The 18470-nt window shown below is 47.1% G+C and overlaps 1 protein-coding gene and 1 pseudogene across 2 annotated transcripts in view; one reads left to right on the plus strand and one right to left on the minus strand.

Moving 5' to 3' along the window:
* LOC308419540 (actin, cytoplasmic 2-like) overlaps positions 1-18470 on the minus strand; it is a 1056985-nt pseudogene that overhangs the window by 124566 nt on the left and 913949 nt on the right. The window lies entirely within an intron of this gene.
* Positions 1-18470, plus strand: part of LAMB1 (laminin subunit beta 1) — a 65092-nt gene that overhangs the window by 34536 nt on the left and 12086 nt on the right. The window contains exons 15-24 of the mRNA XM_080915212.1: positions 632-759; positions 921-1044; positions 1851-2055; positions 3431-3574; positions 3725-3956; positions 5381-5544; positions 6565-6789; positions 7793-8007; positions 8558-8654; positions 18092-18461. Coding sequence (XP_080771338.1) covers positions 632-759; positions 921-1044; positions 1851-2055; positions 3431-3574; positions 3725-3956; positions 5381-5544; positions 6565-6789; positions 7793-8007; positions 8558-8654; positions 18092-18461 — 1904 coding nt within the window. The remainder of the gene's footprint in view (positions 1-631; positions 760-920; positions 1045-1850; positions 2056-3430; positions 3575-3724; positions 3957-5380; positions 5545-6564; positions 6790-7792; positions 8008-8557; positions 8655-18091; positions 18462-18470) is intronic.

Genomic DNA, 18470 nt, shown 5'->3' on the forward strand with positions numbered 1-18470 from the left:
AGTGGCACTGGAAGATGGGAGAGGCATGGACAGGGCACTGAGCCAGGGCTTCTAGAACTTTTCCTAAAGACCCAGGTCTAGGGTAGGAGTGGAGATTCCCAGATCTCAGCCTATCATGAGTGGAGGTTTTGGTTAACTGGTTTTTGGTTTGTTTTATGTTTTTCTTTAGGGGTGGGGTCTTGTTTTGTAGCTGAGGCTAACCTTGAACTTAAATCCTGCCTTAGCCTCTTGAGTGCTGGGATTAGAGATGTGTATAAAGCACACAGCATCTAAGTGGAGTATTGATCAACTGATCCAAAGGGGGAGTTTGCTGAGAATCACTCTTTTCTTTTTTTTTTTTTCTTTTTTTCTTTTTCTTTTTTTTTTTTTTTTTTTTTTTTTTTTTTGAGAATCACTCTTAATGCTAAAGGCTAGCTCTTGGAGAAAGGACCAGGATTGAACAGGAGGTTGTCCTTACATGAGCTTCATTGGGAGGAAGCAGGTGTGTTAGGGCTGGAGAGGAAGTGTTAGGGATAGAAGGCAAACTGGTTTCTAACACGACGTGGGTCACTGTGGAAATGTCTTGGTAGCTGGGCTGGCTGCTGTGAGCTAACACGGATATTCCTTTTGATTGGCTTGTTTCCTGCTCCAGCTGCCGGACCACTGGGAGAAAGCAGTCATCACTGTGCAGCGGCCGGGGAGGATTCCCACCAGCAGCAGATGTGGTAACACTGTTCCTGATGATGACAACCAGGTGGTGTCCTTGTCGCCGGGCTCAAGGTCAGTGTGACAGTCAGTGGGAGTCTTACAGACTGAGTCACTGGCTATGGAAGGCCGTCTGTTGGATGATCATCCTAAGCTCTTGTTTTTCTTCCTGTTGCTGTCATTGGAAGCATAACCACTGCCTTTTTTCTTGTGTTTTTCTCTTTTCTGGGGAGCAGATATGTTGTCCTCCCTCGCCCCGTGTGCTTTGAGAAGGGGATGAACTACACGGTGAGGTTGGAGCTGCCCCAGTACACAGCATCTGGCATCGATGTGGAGAGCCCTTACACGCTCATTGACTCCGTGAGTACCAGGCTCCTGTCCAAATTATAGAGCCTAGTAGAAAGTGCCCAGGTGCCACCCCGGTATTATGTCGAAGGACAGAGCAAGGCAGTGAAGCAGAATGGGCAGCTTCTTTGTGTATAGCTATAGGGTGAAAGGTCAGGTCCCATTTCCTGATGAAAAATCCCTGACCAGAACCCATTAGTCTTTGAACATGAAAGTCTACCAATTCCTGGGTGTAAAATCTTACCAATTCCTCACCCTGGAATCTCTACCCCGAAAAACTCTTCCCCCTCTAAAACCCTATATAAGCCTGTCTCCTGTCCAGTTACTGCTGCTGCTCTCCATAGCTGAGGTAGCCATCTTGTGTCTCCTACAATAAATCTCTTGAGTGAGGTACGTTCTCCAGTATGACTTTGGCTCCCAGCTGCCAGGATGCCTTTTCCTTTAGAACTGTAATACTCTATCAGAGAAACCGTTCCTTCAGAGCTGTGAAAAGCTTCCACTGGGCAGCCTTTCCCTGTCAGGACTGTAACACTTACAGTGGGGTTCTACCTTTCTGGGAAGGTTGTGTTCGAACCGTTTCCCCACAGACCTGTGAAATGCTTCTGCAGTAGTCGCTTCAAAAGCCCAGCAAGCAGTACGAAATCTGTCTCAACCTTTTCCTGGCCAGAACATTCATGACTGGGAAGGATCCTCTACCTTACATCATGAGTGTCATTAGCTTCCCAAAGCAGAAGGCTGTATCTGTTCAGCATGATTGCTTGCCGTGTTTGATAATGTGGGCACATCCATGGGCTCATGGTGTTATTCTTGTTCACTCGTAGCTTGTTCTCATGCCCTACTGTAAGTCGCTGGACATCTTCACTGTTGGAGGCTCGGGAGATGGAGAGGTTACCAACAGCGCCTGGGAAACCTTCCAGCGGTACAGGTGTCTGGAGAACAGCCGGAGTGTGGTGAAAACGCCTATGACAGATGTCTGCAGAAACATCATCTTCAGCATCTCTGCCTTGATTCATCAGACGGGCCTTGGTAGGTGTTGCTCGAGCAGCTGCAGAGGCTACAGTTAAGCATACAGTTACGGATCAGTGTTTCTGGCACTCGGAGCGTGCGGTACACACCAGCACGAGGGGTGTAGCATCTTAACCTGAGTTTGTCGCTATTATCTTCATCAGTGTTTTGGTTGGCCAGGGGTGGTGGTTGAACACTTGGAATCCCGGTACTAAGGAGGCAGAGGCAGGCAGATGGGGGTCTGTGTGTTGAGGTCAGCCCGGTCAGCATAGCAAGTTCCATCTGCGGCTCTATAGCGGAACCTTGTTTTGAAAAATAAAATAAGACAGACTCCGCAGTGAAGACATTCACACGGGCTGATTCACAAAGTGGTGTGGTATAGAGTACACACTGCTCTTGCAGAGGTCCCAAGTTCAGCTCCCAGCACTATAGCTGCCTGTAACTCCATTTCCCAGGGATCCAGCAGCTCTGACTCTGTGGGCCCCTGAACTCATGGTGTTCTTAGCCATACAGACATACACATAATTAAAAATAATAAAGCTTAAATGTACACATGAGAGGTGTTGTGTTTTATAAAAAGATCAAAGAGAAAGAATATGTTTGGTGTAGGCAAATGCTGAGGCATTCCTTCCCCTGAGGAACCAGTTCCCCCCCCCCCCGGGGGGGTATAGTACAGAATAGAGTTTATTCAGGGCAGGAGGAGGGGAGTTGAGGGAGTAGGGACAGAAAGGCAGAGAGAGACAGAGCGAGACAGAGACACAGAGAAGAGAGAAGCAGAGGCTGGTCATGAGCACACGGAGAGAGAGGGGAAAGGGGGCAAGAGGACAGAGCAAGACAGATCAAGAAGGCAAGAGAGAGAGGAGGGAGAGAGAGAGAAAGAGAGAGAGGAGGGAGGCAAGCAGTTCCCTTTAGGTGAGTCAGGCACACCTGTCTGTTGCCAGGTAACTGTGGGGTGGAGCCTGGACTAAATCTAAATGCCAAGGGAGGTAACTCTGCACTTTGTATGCCGGTAGGCTGTGGACATTGAGGACTGAGAGTCAGGGAAGCATTAGCTAACTGAAAGTTATGTTTTTTTTTTTTTTTTTTTTTTTTTTTCCTCTAGGAAAGATCAGACCAACCTCAAAAGTCACAGGGGTTTTTATGTCAGCAGAGATTTGAGCTCTGGAGCTGAGGGGAGAAAACCTTAATGACTTCCTGCCTAGAAAACTACTTTGATCTGCCAGGGCAGCTGGTTTGTTCCCTCCCAGTCAGCACAGGGGTGATATGTTTTTAAACTGTAGTTTTCAGAGCCAGAGTAGGAAAGGGGTCGGAGCATTGAGGGGGGAACAGGACCAGTCACAAGCAGATACGTGATTTCCTGCTGGTGACCACAGTCTCTCTGCTCTCTTCCCTGCAGCTTGTGAGTGTGACCCTCAGGGTTCTCTGAGTTCTGTGTGTGACCCCAACGGAGGCCAGTGCCAGTGCCGCCCTAACGTGGTTGGAAGGACCTGCGACAGGTGTGCACCGGGCACCTTTGGCTTTGGCCCCAACGGATGCAAACGTAGGTGTTGTCAGAGACTTCGTAATGAATTCCGGTCATGGTCCAGGGGATTCCCTGACTTTCAAAGGCAGAGCTCTGCTCTGAAGCGGATAGCATGAGCCCTGGGGCACCTCTGTCTAGCTAATGAGTTTCTGTTTGCTTTGTCTGCAGCTTGTGACTGCCATCTACAAGGCTCTGTCAGTGCCTTCTGTGACGCAATCACTGGCCAGTGCCACTGTTTCCAGGGCATATATGCTCGGCAGTGTGACCGATGTCTCCCTGGGTATTGGGGCTTCCCCAGCTGCCAGCCCTGCCAGTGTAATGGTCATGCTGAAGACTGTGACACAGTGACCGGGGAGTGTCTGAGCTGCCAGGACTATACCACAGGTCACAACTGCGAAAGGTATGTCCGCGCCACCTCATGAAAATAAAGAGAATAGAATAGGCATGGTGCCCTGCGGGGCAGAGGCAAGAAGATCGAGAGTTTGAGGCCAGCCTGGGCTACATAGTAAGGTCTTGTCTCAGAAAGAAAAAGAATGACATCATCTTTGGCTAAGGAAACATTATCCTGGGCAAACCACAGAATTAATATCCTGCAGGCTCTAAATAGCTCTTCCATCTTTGACTATCCCAGCATTTTCTAAAAGCTTACTCATTTAGCCAGTACATGCGTGGCTTACGCCTGGTTCGTGCCAAGCACTGCTTTGGTCTTAGCGATGTGACAAAGCACAGCCACCGTACCGTCTGTCCTTTGGGAGTTGCCCTGCAATCCAGCCTTAGACTGAGGAAACCCCCACATTGTACTTTCTGGCTTAGATGAGACTTGAGAACTATTTTTGTCATGTTTGGGTCAAAGCAGAAACCTCATCCAAGTTGGGCTAGTCACTTTAAATGGCTTTGTTGTTATTGAAAACATTGTATACACTCAGTTTCCTGGAGACAGTGTAAAAGGAAAGCTATTCTCCTGTTAGCAAATGTTAATTTAATATTTACCGTGGGCACAAAACACCCTAGGTAGATTTTAAGACTAGGGCATGGGGGTGTGCCTCCAGTGATGTGAGCAGTTTCTCTTAGTCTGCTTGTAAAGTGTACAAGTGTCTGCCTTAGGCTGTTCAGTACTGACTGAGAAAGGTGATTTTTAGGACCTGATCTATGGGGTAAGAGTCATTATCTGCCCAAAATAAAATACATATAAATAAATAAATGGATAAATAAATACCCTCCCCAAACAACCAGAATATGATACAATCGAAAGCTACTAACACCCCTCTTCCTGCTCAGGTTTGGAACTCAGGAGTCACATCTGCAGAGAGCATCCCTATTAGCTTTGTTGGGTTAAAGCTGGAAAGCAGGGTGTTTAAAACCCATGGCCATGGCCTGGCTAATGTACTGTATGTCCTCTACTGCCCCCCACCATTGCTCATACTCATAAACAGGCTGAGAAGAATAAGCCATGTAAACAGAAACTGATTCCCTTGAGGCAAAGAGAACATATGTCCAGAGCAGATAGGCAGGCCACGTGGGGTCCGGTAGTGAGGTCCACATGGAAAACTGTTTCTCTGAGGAACCGTTGGGAACAGTTCATAAAGGAGAACATCTCACTAATTCCAGGGTGCAGGTGTTTCCTGCATCTGCCAGCATCAGCAACACCAGGAACCTTGCTGATCAAAATATTTGGGACCCAGCAACTTATTGAAACAAGTCCTTCATGGGATCCTAACTAAAATTTAAGAATGGTTGTTGCTGTTCTGCAGAGTCCCTGTGCAGGAAATCATGTCCTCAAGCAGAAAACAGTTTCTAAGCCATCATCTCTTACACCCACGGCAGGTGCCTGGCTGGTTACTATGGTGACCCCATCATTGGGTCAGGAGACCACTGTCGCCCTTGTCCTTGCCCTGATGGCCCTGACAGTGGACGCCAGTTTGCCAGGAGCTGTTATCAAGACCCTGTCACTCTCCAGCTGGCATGCGTTTGCGACCCTGGTTACATTGGTAAGTCACGCACTGAAGCAAAGAGCCAGGAGGAGATGTGTCTTTGAGTTCATTGTTGGTGAGAAAAAGAGGAAGAGCAAAGCAGTTAGACTCAGCTTTCCAGTTCTTCACTTAGAACTTAAGGGACTCAGGATGATCCTGCCCTTTCCCTGGTAGCATGTGAGGGCAGTTGGCCCTTGGATGGTGAAAATAATGGAGTAAAGCAACGGGATCACTATCCTTAGGAATAAATTATCACTTTTAAGTACAAGTAAAATTAATTTCCTTGTTAATTTTTTCCCCTTCCTATAACCTGACCTCTAGCAAGTGTCTGGAAGCTATGGGGTGGCCCTGTGGTAGGATAAAGAAAAGATCATATGGAGAATTGCCAAGAGCAGGATGGGTCATAGCTGAGCACGCCCACCATTTATGATCAGTTTTCTGCTAACATTCAGTCAAGTCAGCCATTTGTGTGGAGGGGGAGGGGCGCTCCTGTAGTCTAGTCATGGAACCACTGACCAGCTGCTGGATAGATAGGCTATGCATGGTCCGAGAAACACTTCATGCACGTGTGTGACAGGGTTTCTAAGGAATCTGGGTCATCCCTGAGGAGCTCAGTTTCCTGGCCATTCACTAAGGCTCCATGGTTCTTCCATTTCTGTCTAACGCTTGAGTTAGGATTTTAATACCCAACTACATGTGCGTACACGATCTCATCTCTGCTCAGCTCCTGCTCCACCCAGTATGACTGGAAGCTAAGGCTGTCCTACCCATTGTGCCGGAGCCTCTGAGGCTGCTGTTGCAGCAGCGTTGAGGAGCACAGGGCACTTTCCCTCGCAGGAGAAGCTGTTCCTCCTCATGGAGACCATGGGCCCCGGATTTGGTAAAATTATGTAGTGAAAGTCATGAATCATTATTTGGTTGACCCAGGTCTGGAATGCCAGTGGACTAGTGAGCAGGCTTTCAGACAGGGTGAACCGAACAGTCCTTCGTTACCACGTAAGGGACTTGCTCACGTCGCCTGGTTTTATTTTCCCACAGGCCCCAGATGCGATGCCTGCGCCTCTGGGTTTTTTGGAAATCCCTCGGACTTTGGGGGTTCGTGCCAGCCATGTCAGTGTCACCACAACATTGACACCACCGATCCAGAAGCGTGTGACAAGGAGACTGGGCGATGCCTCAAGTGCCTGTACCACACAGAAGGGGACCATTGCCAGTACTGCCAGCCCGGGCACTACGGTGACGCTCTTCGACAAGACTGTAGAAGTAAGGCTCAGATCCGTTCAGCATGCACGCTACAGTGACTCTCACCCCTCCCCCACCCCTCCTCCTCCTACCGGGGTTCTGTTGTTGGAGTCCTTATTTCACAGGGGAAACCCTTGTTCAGTGAGGCAAAAATCTCCCAGTCAACAAATGAAAGATGAGACTGAATTTTTTTTTTTTTTTTTTTTGAAATCTTTAAATCCTCATTCTTTGAGCAAAGCAAGTCTCAAGATGTGGCTCTGTGCCAGGAGAAATTGTGGCTGTCATCAAGATAAATGCCAGGCAGTAGAGTGCGTGGTGATAATGCTCTTCCCAGGAGCTTGCCGATGGGGTGGGTCTTAGAGACCTGAGCTCTCCCACTGTGGGTGGCTTCACCTTTCTGATGTCATTGGGGGAATCCAGCCTCCCTCCTCAGGCAGAGACAGAATGAACAGCCATAAAAGCTTTCTTTTAGACCTTCTTATCTCTGTCTTATCAGGAGCTCAGCCAGGCTTTCTGGCCACAGAGCCCACAGGCCCGTGTTTTTGTCTATAAATGTGTGGAATGTTGGGGGCTTGCAGGACTGGATTCCTCAAAAGTCTTTTTAGCTATTGGGGTTTCTAGCTCCCGCTTCTGACATGGGCTGAGGCTGCTTCCTGCTAGGAGTTTGAAATCGCTGGATGTCAGTTCCCATCAATGTGTGTAATTTCCAGTTAAGTTTTTAAATTTCCAAATGACTTCCATTTGAGTCTGTGTATCATGAAAACACACAGGCAGGCAGTGTTTGCCATAAGTTGTGTTGAACATGTCACCTACCTGGGAAGCATCAGATGCCTGGTATGTATCGTGAGAACTCACCAAGGACGGCAGTCTTAGTACTTTTTTTTTACTTTTATTTTTTCCTCATGTGTCAACATTGAGATTTGGAGAAGGAAAGGCTGAGCTGTTTAGACGGCGCTAACGGCGGCATGCTGTGTATCCATGAATGTGACCAGATGGTACATTTGATTGTGCTGTTCTGTTTCAGAGTGTGTCTGCAATTACCTGGGCACGGTGAAGGAGCATTGTAATGGCTCTGACTGCCATTGTGACCAAACCACTGGCCAGTGCTCGTGTCTTCCAAATGTGGTCGGGCAGAACTGTGACCGCTGTGCGCCCAATACCTGGCAGCTGGCCAGCGGGAATGGCTGCCAGCCATGCGACTGCAGTGCTCAGCATTCCTTTGGGCCATCCTGCAATGAGGTGAGGGGCTGTGGCCAGGGGTGATGCCCCTGAGAGGTTCAGGGACAGCTCGCCCATCAGATGACTCTGCCCCATTTGGAGGAACACCAGAGTGTAGACTGGCTTAGTCCCTCCTCCTTGGCTCCATGGTGTCCCCATTTAACCCATTGATAGCACTTCAGCACAGTGTCCAGCCATGGAAGCAAACTCAAGTGTCCTATCTTTCCCACTTCTGGCGCCCAAACCCAGTAGTTCTCATAGTCGCTCAGCTTGAAAGAAACTACATAGCCATTCTCAGGATCCGTGACACAGGCTAAAAGTAACGCTCCCCCTAGAGTTAGATGAACAAGAGGTGACCTAGAATGGATGTCAACCTACGAAACAAAAAGTGAGGCCGCGGAGATCCTGCTGTGCTAGAGACTATTCCAAGAGAATAGCTGGGAGGTGATGGTGTGGCGCCCTCTAAAGTCTACACCACAGGTGTCCAGAATCCAACTCTGTAACTGGTTGGGACAAGTTACAACTGTCTTTTCCACTGAGACCACCTGACAGCTCTGTATTTGGACTGCAGTTCACAGGGCAGTGTCAGTGCATGCCGGGCTTTGGAGGCCGGACCTGCAGCGAGTGCCAGGAGCTCTTCTGGGGAGACCCCGATGTGGAGTGCCGAGGTGAGGTCAGACCCCATGCTGATGCTTTGGTGGAATGGGCGAGAACAGGAGCCTTAGGTTCACGAGGGCTTTCGGTAAACTGTACAACGACATCACACGTTTGTGCTTTTTCTGTTGGTCAGAACTTGTAATCTAACCTAGCCTTGTGGATAAATGTGACTGCTAAACAGAGGATGTGCTCAATTCTTAAGCCCTGTGCCAAGGAGAGGCGTCTTGGCACACAAACAGGCGGGGACATATGCACATTCTATAGGTATGCACAGTCACTTTTTAAAGTGATTTTCAGCAAAGTCGAGCAATGCGAGTCATGCTAGCCAGTTCATTTGTATCTCTGAACAATGTACTGTGGGTGGCTTCCTTTTCTTTTCTTTTCTTTTTTTTTTTTTTTTTTTGGAAGATAATTTTGTAATTATATTATGTACAGAAAACTTAGTGTACATTTAACCCAGTTTAGAGAGTTCTTTAGTTTTTGTCTTTTCCAGCTTGGCAATGCGAGCCACAGACTTAGGACCCAGAACGTTGGCTCCCCAATGGTGGTGACTCTCATCATATCGGTCATTATAATTGGTCCTATAGCTTCCACCAGCTTAGCCAGAGCACCCTTGTCTTCTGAGTTAACCCGTGTGACGGCAACAGTGATGCACATCTTCCTGTGGACCAGGCACCCCAGCCTGGCCTTTCCCTTGATGATGTAATAGGGCACCCCCATCTTTTGACACAGGGCAGGCAGGAAAACCAGCAGCTCAGTGGGGTCTACATCATGGGCAATCAACCACCAGCTGAATCTTCTTGTTCTCCACCAAGTTGGTAACTGTATTGACTCCTGCTTGGAGGACAGGTGGTCTTTTAGCTGGGATGTCCCCTTTGCCAGCAGCTTTCTTCTCAGCACAGGCCAGTAGCCTTTGCTTCTTCTCTTGCTTTGTCTCTGGCCTGTACTTGTAGACAAGCTTAAGCAGCTGAGTAGCTGTTTGCCTGTCCAGGGTCTAAATGCAGGGCCTGGGTGAACTGGCTAATAGCAGGAGGTACTTTGAGCCGCTTACAGAGTATGGCTCTTGGCTGCTGCAGCCTGATGTAGTGTGGCCATTTGACAAAGTGTGTTAGATCTCTTTTGGGCTGGATGTCCTGCCCAATGCTGAAATTCTTGGGCCTTTTCTCAAAGGATTGACCACCTTTTTGACCTCCTGCTTCTTGATGACGGCGGGGTGGAGGGGCAGGGCCACCTTCTTCCCCTTAGCCTTCTTTCCTTTTTGTGCATCTTGCTCAGCTGGAAGAGAGGGGGTGAGTGGCTTCCTTGGTCATACACGTATAGACATGACTCCTCTAGTAAGATCAGCCAATCACACAACTTAAGCAGACTCTGGTAACAGGGCGCTAATATTGTTTTTAGACCAGTGAGACTGGGGGTTGGGGTGGGGGGCCTTGAGTTAAGTGGATATGGTTGGAGTTCCAAGTCGTCTTTTTCGATGTAATTCAAGCCCAGATTCTCATTGAGGCTGAGAGAAACGGGACTTTTTCATAGTAGAAACTGTGCTGGGGGAGGTGGCTCAGCCTGTAATGCTAACACTTCGGAGGCTGAAGCAGGAGAAGCAGAAGTTCTAGGCCACAGAGCAAGAACCTATCTCAAAAAGCAAAAGCAGCCCGGCTTACTAATCATGAGTCATAAGGCTTCCTTAATTTTTTTTGTATCGTTACTATTCTTTTAAGCAGGTAATTGATTTTATAAGCTGCTTAAACTATCTCCCACCCATTCCTTCTTTTTCTTTCCTATTTTTAAGCCAACCTTTGGGTAAATATCTCCTGTAGTTTCTTTTACGCTCCTTGGTATGTTTTTTTGTAGGTCCTTGTTTTACTCGAAATATAAGACTAGCCCTTTTCTTTCTTGGATACAATAACACGAAATAAGAGATCTCCAGTGAGTCACTAGCTCATTCAGTATGTGACAGAAGCTAGAGCCTCAGCACTGGAGAGGGAAACAGTGGCAGGGACCTGAACAAATTGCTTCGGCTCTGGTTTTTCAATGAGGCTGGCGGAGGGTTTTTGTAGGCCGTCTTAGGTCATGGCCTGCTTCACACAGGGATGATGTCTACTATACCCACCAGTAAGCACGTTTCCAGTGATGGTTCTCTAATCCAGATGTGGTTCCCTAGTAGGGTTTGACTTTCCGATTCTATTAGAAGGGCCTGAAAGCCGTAGGACCAGCCGCTCTAACATGCCCGACACACCTGTCTGCCTGATGCTCCTCTGTATGTCCTGTTCCTCTTTAAGATGACCAGACTCGTAAAGAAACTACAAAGATCATTATACCTGGGTGGTCCCAGTGCCTCCAGTGACACAGGAAGGCAGGCAGATGGAGTGATCCACTGCAGAGAATGGGCTTATGGGACCAGCTGCCTGATTTCAGTTCATGCAGAGCCTCCATGAGGAGAAGAGAGTCCTGACTCTTCCGCCCCACCCTCCATGCACCTCTCTCTCTCAGTATGGTATTCATCTTTCCGGTTCTCTGGTTCTGCATTGATAGACACATCTTATACACACATAGCTTTCAATATAATGCACAGTTTGCTTCTAAAGGTTTAATCTCAAATCTTTCCACATTTTCACCCTTGGATTCCCATCCCTTCAGCACAGCTCTAAAACGTTTTGAGAGGCTGATAGGACCTGAGTGTAGAGATTCTATTTCTCCCTGCTTCTTCTTCCTAAATTATACCGTTGTTCCAAGCTCTATTTCAGATCGAGGCCAGGAAGTTCCATTTCCTAAAGTATTAAATAAAGTCTGAGGTAAAAAGTCCTTGACCTGCTTGTCCACATTGGCAGTTTGGTTATAAAATGTCATGCTTACTTGAACATTAAGGTCTATATTGTCTCTCCTCAATCTCTGAGACTAGACAGGGAAGGAGGGGTTTCAGAAATTTGTAGAAGGGAGAACTAAGCTTATCACTCTTGCTTCCGGTACTTGGTGTCCGGGAGCCGAAAATCCTGTTCTAAAGAATATGGGCCCCATTCAGGCAGGCCTTGAGTCAAGAATCTGCTGGGCCCCAAATGCTGTTGAGACTCTGAAAGATGCTCAGACTTCACAAAGACCCCATAGAGAAGACTGGAAGTTGCAGGGTTGGGAAAGGGGAATCATTGCTAGCCCTGGGGCTATGTGTGGCCTGGGTGGCAACAAGGCTGAGGGCAGGGACAGCTCCAGAGTAAGATGTAGCTCAGGGTTCTGTTTGTACTGGAATGTTTGACAATGGGAGGACCCCAGAGGGCAGCTAGGACAAGCAGTGCCATCAGAAGTTAAAGACCACACTCTTCTGGAATTGTGTGATTTATTGATAGATATATTTTCAGTTGAAATGGTTTATTGGCAGACATAAATACAGATTTTCTTCTACCAAGAAACAGTACGCTTATAGAAGGACTTAGGTCATAACTAAGTGGTCTCCTTATGGGAAAAAAATGTAGTTATGTGAAGGACAAATGCTTGGAGCCTCCAGCATGCAAACAGTTGAATGTTGCTATTGTCCAGGCAGCGTGGTGCTCTTGGCCTATTGTGCCAAGTCTGAACAAGCCCACCACTGTGCTGGGGTGGAAAGTCTCAGCCAGTGCTGAACAAGCTGGTTCAGCTACAGCCTGAAGCTTTGTTCCGTGCCCTGCAGGGGTTGGGGTCACAGGAGGAATCTTTCTGTCCATTCATAGATGGCAGAGGGAAGACCGCAGTGCCCGTGTAGGGCCACAGGCTCCCTGAAAGGCCAGTGGCTTTCTCCTCAGCAGAACTGCGACATCCAGGCATAGGCGAGGGCTTGCAGGGCTGGCTGTGTCTGTGCCTCCACACTTGGTCATGACCCTGAACCATGCGAGGAAGGGAAGGGAACAGAGAGGGAAGCCAGGTTCGGCAGCCAGGAGGCCAAAGTTTCAAAAGGGCAGATAACCAGGATGGCTGAATTCTGTTGGGAAGATCGTCTGGGGGAAAGATAGCCCAGCCCCTGGGCTAGAGATCTGAGGTAGAAAGTGGGGTATGCCAGCCATATTCTGTAATGAGTAGGAACTGAGGAATGCTGGGAGAACCTGGCGGCCAGGTCCACTTTGATATGCTAAATTGGCACCTCAGTCATTTGTCCCGAATTTACTAAGGAGGTGGTGGACGACTAACAGGAGTGTGCTCAGGCCTTCTGTCGCGCGACTTCTGGGTATGAAACTCGTGGTCGTTCCTTTTAGCGAAATAGATAGTTTTCATGCAAGCTCTCAGTAAGCAAGCCTTTGGCCTTGTAGCATTGGCTCAGCCATGGTAGGAAGTTGGAGCAGCAGATACCCCATGACCAGATGTTTCACATTGCATCATTTCTGCGTTCAAAATCAGATTTCAGTTTCCAAACACGAAGGTGAACAGTTGAAAGTGAGTAGGCTAGACCGGGTGGTGTGTACTTGTAGTCCTAGCTCTTGGGAGGTCAAGACTCGAGGCTAAGGAATTCAAAGCCATTCTTCACTACATAAAGAGTTTAAAGTACCCTGAGCTTCCCGAGACCTTATCTCAAAAGGCATTTCTTCCTAAACCAGAAACACTTGACGGGTTCTTTGGGGGAAAACGGGGCACATAAATTTTCAGAGAATCTTTTTAGTGCTGATGACTTTTTAGGTATATTATATACATAATTCTCAATTTTATGAGTGCAGCAAATAGCCTGCGCAGATGAATACAGTCTCCTCATTACTGCTGACAGATCTCAGACTCGATGGGTAATAAGACTCAGGCCCAGAGATACACCTCTAATGAGGGCAGAACCAGAGGCCAGGCCTAGGACCCTTGCTCTTGCCTCCTGTCCAGTGTTCCTGTTGGCAGCTGGCATCGGAAGAGGAAATGACTGTCCTTGCTAGAGGGCGTGTAGGCCACGGAAAGGGCCCTAGGAAACAATTGTCGCCTGAGTCATGAGGAGGTTCAGTTTCCCAGATATTGAGAAGTCTTAATGTCAAGATGGTGAGGGTGGACTCTGTCCAGTGGGCAGAGGAGGGTCAGAAGGCAGGAAAGGCTATGAGGAAGCAGTGCCTAAGAAACAGCTATGCAGGTGGATTCCCATGGTGAGCACAGTTGGCTGGTGTTTCCTCTGGGTTTCAAAGGTATTGAAGTTGGTGCAGTATTGTTTGCAGATCTATAAACGATTTAAAAATAAGGATTTTGCAGAACCCTTTGTGACAGAAGAAAATGTATTTAGAAATAACAGAGTTGGGCTTTTGTTGATGATATTGTTAGTTTTTAATATATACATGTCAAACACTTTTCTTTTTTTCAATAATGGCCGGCTGGGTTGCACACGCATGCACACACCCTCGGAACGTGAGAAAGATTACATATCCCCTGGGAAGGTTTTACTCTTGGAACATTGAAACCTTACCCATGACAGCAGTTACCACATCATATGGTAACACCCACCACACTTGGCTTTTGGCACCTTCCCAGCAGGTTAGTCTTTGTCCCATGATAGCAGCCATCCAAGAATACTGCAGAAGTAGGGGCCAGCTTAGGAATGCACTCAACAGAGAACATGAAAGAACGTGTCTCCTAAAATTTTTGCAAAATCCGTGGAAAGCAAAAATGGCTAGATCCCATTCCTTCTCATGGTACAAAGTGATACTGTTTTTTTGTGGGCTGTGTGAACATCTCTTCATACTTCTTCAGTAATGACAGGTCTGCCAGGGATCTGCGAGGGAAGGCATGCACCTGTGTTTCCTTTGTGGTCCAGCCCTTTGTCAGAGAAGATGTAACTGTTAATTGGTTAACGAGGTCAGCATGTTTGAAATAGCTACAAGCAGGCAGCAGATGTCTGCACAGTTTAAACTGCAGTCAAACTGTGTGCCCCTGTAGTCCTTCTAAATGTGTCTCAAACTGTTTTATCCCCGAGTACCACACAAGAGCAAGATAACAGAGTTATCTTAAGAGTCAGACTTAAGCAGTCATTTTAGCAGCAGCAGCACCTACCTAGACGAGCCCATCACTGTCTGCCACTTAGAGGACCATAGCTGCTTGTTCCTCAAATAGGCTTTTGTGGTCTGTTTTAAAAGAGCAGCCAGGTGAGAGGTATCAGAGGTAAGACCCCTGTGGTTAGAGTTGGCATGATACCTTCCATACTTCATTGTCACCTCCCATGAATCCATCTTCAGATTTCTTCACATCAGTCATCCGATCTGGATAAAAGGATCCCCTCTCTCTGATGTCCACTGTGTCATAGTTTACGTACTCCTTGGGGCAGACACAAGTGTGCACATGCATGTGGAAGGGGCAGCCCTTTCTCCGGAGCTGTCCACCTTGGCTTTTTTTTTTTTTTTTTTTTTTTTGAGACAGGATTTCTCTAGCTGTGTTGTGAAATGCCAGTCAATTTTTTCTCTAAGGGCAGGCAATTGAACTCTGTTTACTAGGAAATCAGTCAACTGCCCAGAAACAAAAATTCTTAATGAAACCGGAGCCTGAAATGTCAACTGCTCGAATACAGCCATCATTTGGTGGGGGTTGGTAGTGTCTCTGGCAGTTTTCTCTTTGTTACTTAGTTTTGGACATCTGAGAAATACCCATAACACTCTTACCTGATACTCCCCTGGCCTGCACTTTGACTTAGTTACCATCAGCAAAGGACTTTTCCCAGACAGTATGCATCCTTGAAGCTGGACTTCTTGTAGACCAGGTGATGACTAAGTAGTCCTATATTCAGTTGGTCTCTTGCCCTCCACTGAAGACTCCTGATACTGTAATTTAAACTTTTTCTTTACCTGCTCAAAACTAAAGCTTCTGAATCCTTTCTTCAGTAGAAACTTTCTGCCGTAGCCCCGTACCATCCATCACCAGCCCATCCACAAACCACAGTTCAGATGGCTCCTTTAAACACAAGGTTATTTTGGTTCTTGTATTATGTTTTACCATCCTAGGTCGTTCTAACCTTAGGAGACAACTGGGTATTACCAAATGTAATAAACTTGTTCTTAAATCTTAACCCTGCAGTCTCTTTAGCCGCACGGTTATCTGAGCTCTTTCTGTTCACTCGAAAGGCTGACAGGACTTGGCCAGGCCTTTCCCTGGTTTCTCTGGGTTGTCACTACACACTCTGCTTAAAATGATTTAAAGTGCACCTTGGCTTTGCAGTCCTCTGTGACTTTAATATGCTGTTTGCCACCCCCACCCTGGAACTCAGATGTCTGTCTGCTGGGATTAAAGGTCTGTATCACCACCACACTTGGCTGAATTTTCATCCTAATCTTCAAAGGGAAGATAAGCTCACAAGCTGACTCTGAGCAGGACGTCCTTTTTTGAGGAACATAGAGAACAAATGGTATACAGATCATTCACAGCTTAAGTGATTCTGGGGTTTGAAAAACTGTTGCCTTCCGAAAACGGGAGAAACAAAATGCCTGGTGCTTGGAAAGTTGTGACAAGGAATTGTTGGCTTAATTTTGAAATACTAAAGTTTAGTTCTAAAACATCAGTACACTAAGAAAAGCATATTTTCCAGTCCTGAAATGTACTAGAATATGCTAAATTTTAAATTTTTGAATAAGCTATTGGAAAATACACAAAGATAAAATCAAGACTCCCCCCCACACATACCCTTACTCCCCCTTTATCCAGTGGAAATATGATCGGGTATCTTGGAGCAGGAGACCAGAAACACGTAGGGACAAGGGAAGTGACTGAAACTAAGAGTTCCTGGGCTGCAGAGATGGCTCAGTGGTTAAGAGCACTGGCTGCTCTTCCAGAGGTCCTGAGTTCAATTCCCAGCAACCACATGGTGACTCACAACATCTATAGGGGATCTGATGCCCTCTTCAGGCAGGTGGATGTATATGCAACGGAGCACTCATACATTAAATAAATAAAAATTTTAAAAGTTCCTCCTGTGCACCAAGTGCTCTCATCTGCAGATGTGGAAGCCTTGACTCCTTTCAGAAATTGGGCTTTCCCCCCTTTGTCCTAGTTTCCCTGCCCTAGAGTAAAAGGAGTTTGGAGAAAGACAAGATTTATAGCCTCTACCCATAATTGTGCTCTAACTGTTGTCTGGGTTCCTTAGCCTTGTTGTTAAAGGTGACACACAGATAGGTGACAACAGAAAGCACCATGTGGCAGGTGACGAGTGTCCGTCAAACCCTCCAGGTTGCAAACACCTTTGTGGGTTGAGAAGTTGGACATAGGTGGCTCCAGGACTGCCAGCCCAGCTGCTGCTTGACGACGCTCCAGGAGAAAGTTTCAGTGGCAAATCGTAGCTATTGATGTAGAAGAGGTTAGGTTTTGTGCTTTGTCACAGAGGCACCGCTGCCTTAGCTGTCTGTCCTACTGCTATGTGAAATGCCTTCGGAATGCTCATAGATGACATTAGGAGCTCATGTGGTAAAGGCTGTTGAACTGAGTATAAGGTAGTTTTTTGTTTGGTGTCATGTGAAAAAATGACTCCTTCCCTGGGAGTTCATACTCTGCCTAGGGAAATAGGAAGGCATATTTATCTTACTGTCACACCTTTACCCAGAATGGGCTGAAGGCCAGGGATGCGTGTACAGACCCTTTACAGACCCTTTGTTGTTCAAGCTCTACAAATTCTGTGAAACAGCAAGTGCCGTTTCACAGAAAGATGATGTGGTTCTGACCTGTGGTCCAGCTTTCTACTCAGGGGTAAGGCATATCAATCAGCTGTTGGCCAGATACGCTGGTTTTCCTCTGTGCCAGGCAGGATTTCACCTTTTGCCATTCGTCTCTGAGTAAGGTACCAACTATACTGAGTCATAGAAAAAGGACCAAGTGGTGTCCAAGACCCGCTGGGGTCACTTCCGACATTTTCGTGAGTCTGTTGCTCATACTGTGAGGGTGTGTGATCACAGTGGCAGACACAAGGTGGATTGTCTGTAGTGGAAGCTTTTAAGCCCGGGATCTTGATTTTTTTTCATATTTCCTTGTGATTTGGTTTTCTGTTGATCTTAACCAAGCAGATGTTACTTTGTTTTGTGAGCAGGTGGGCTTGATTAGTTAGGTGCCGGTCCTTTAGGAAGTATCTTCTGGCAAAGGTAGTCTCACATCAGGATGCAGTCTGAATCATCTAGACTGCCATGTTATATGGGAGCTCAGGCTTGGGAACAGAGGTGGGATGGAGGCCAAAATGGGCCTATGAGACTTATAACAGCTCTACCTTGCTGTTTATTTCAGAAAAATAGTGATAACTATTTTGCAGAGACACAGGGATGGTGAGAGGGTTGAATGACTTTATATCCCTGTTACACATTTACAATGCTTGCCACAAAGTAAGTGGTTAGAAAGGCTTATCTACTGACTTTTAAAATTACCATTAGAAAGGGTCAAAGGGCAAAGGGTATGTATTCGAGGGCAAGCCACTTATAGGCTCTAAAGGTGATTGGGGATTTTAGATGCCAGATTTTGTCAGTGAAGTTTGTAATGTCAATTAGCATTTCTGTTTCCCCTCTAGCCTGTGACTGTGATCCCAGGGGCATTGAGACACCGCAGTGTGACCAGTCCACGGGCCAGTGTGTCTGTGTGGAGGGTGTTGAGGGACCACGCTGTGACAAGTGCACCAGAGGGTACTCGGGGGTCTTCCCCGACTGCACACCCTGCCACCAGTGCTTTGCTCTCTGGGATGTGATCATTGGTGAGCTGACCAACAGGACCCACAAATTCCTGGAAAAAGCCAAGGCTTTGAAAATCAGTGGTGTGATTGGTCCCTACCGAGAGACCGTGGATTCCGTGGAGAAGAAAGTCAATGAAATAAAAGACATCCTGGCCCAGAGCCCAGCAGCAGAACCACTGAAAAACATCGGCATTCTCTTTGAGGAAGCAGAGTAAGTATA

Source organism: Micromys minutus (assembly GCF_963924665.1).
Source record: "Micromys minutus genome assembly, chromosome: 1".
In the NCBI taxonomy this organism is placed as follows: domain Eukaryota; kingdom Metazoa; phylum Chordata; class Mammalia; order Rodentia; family Muridae; genus Micromys; species Micromys minutus.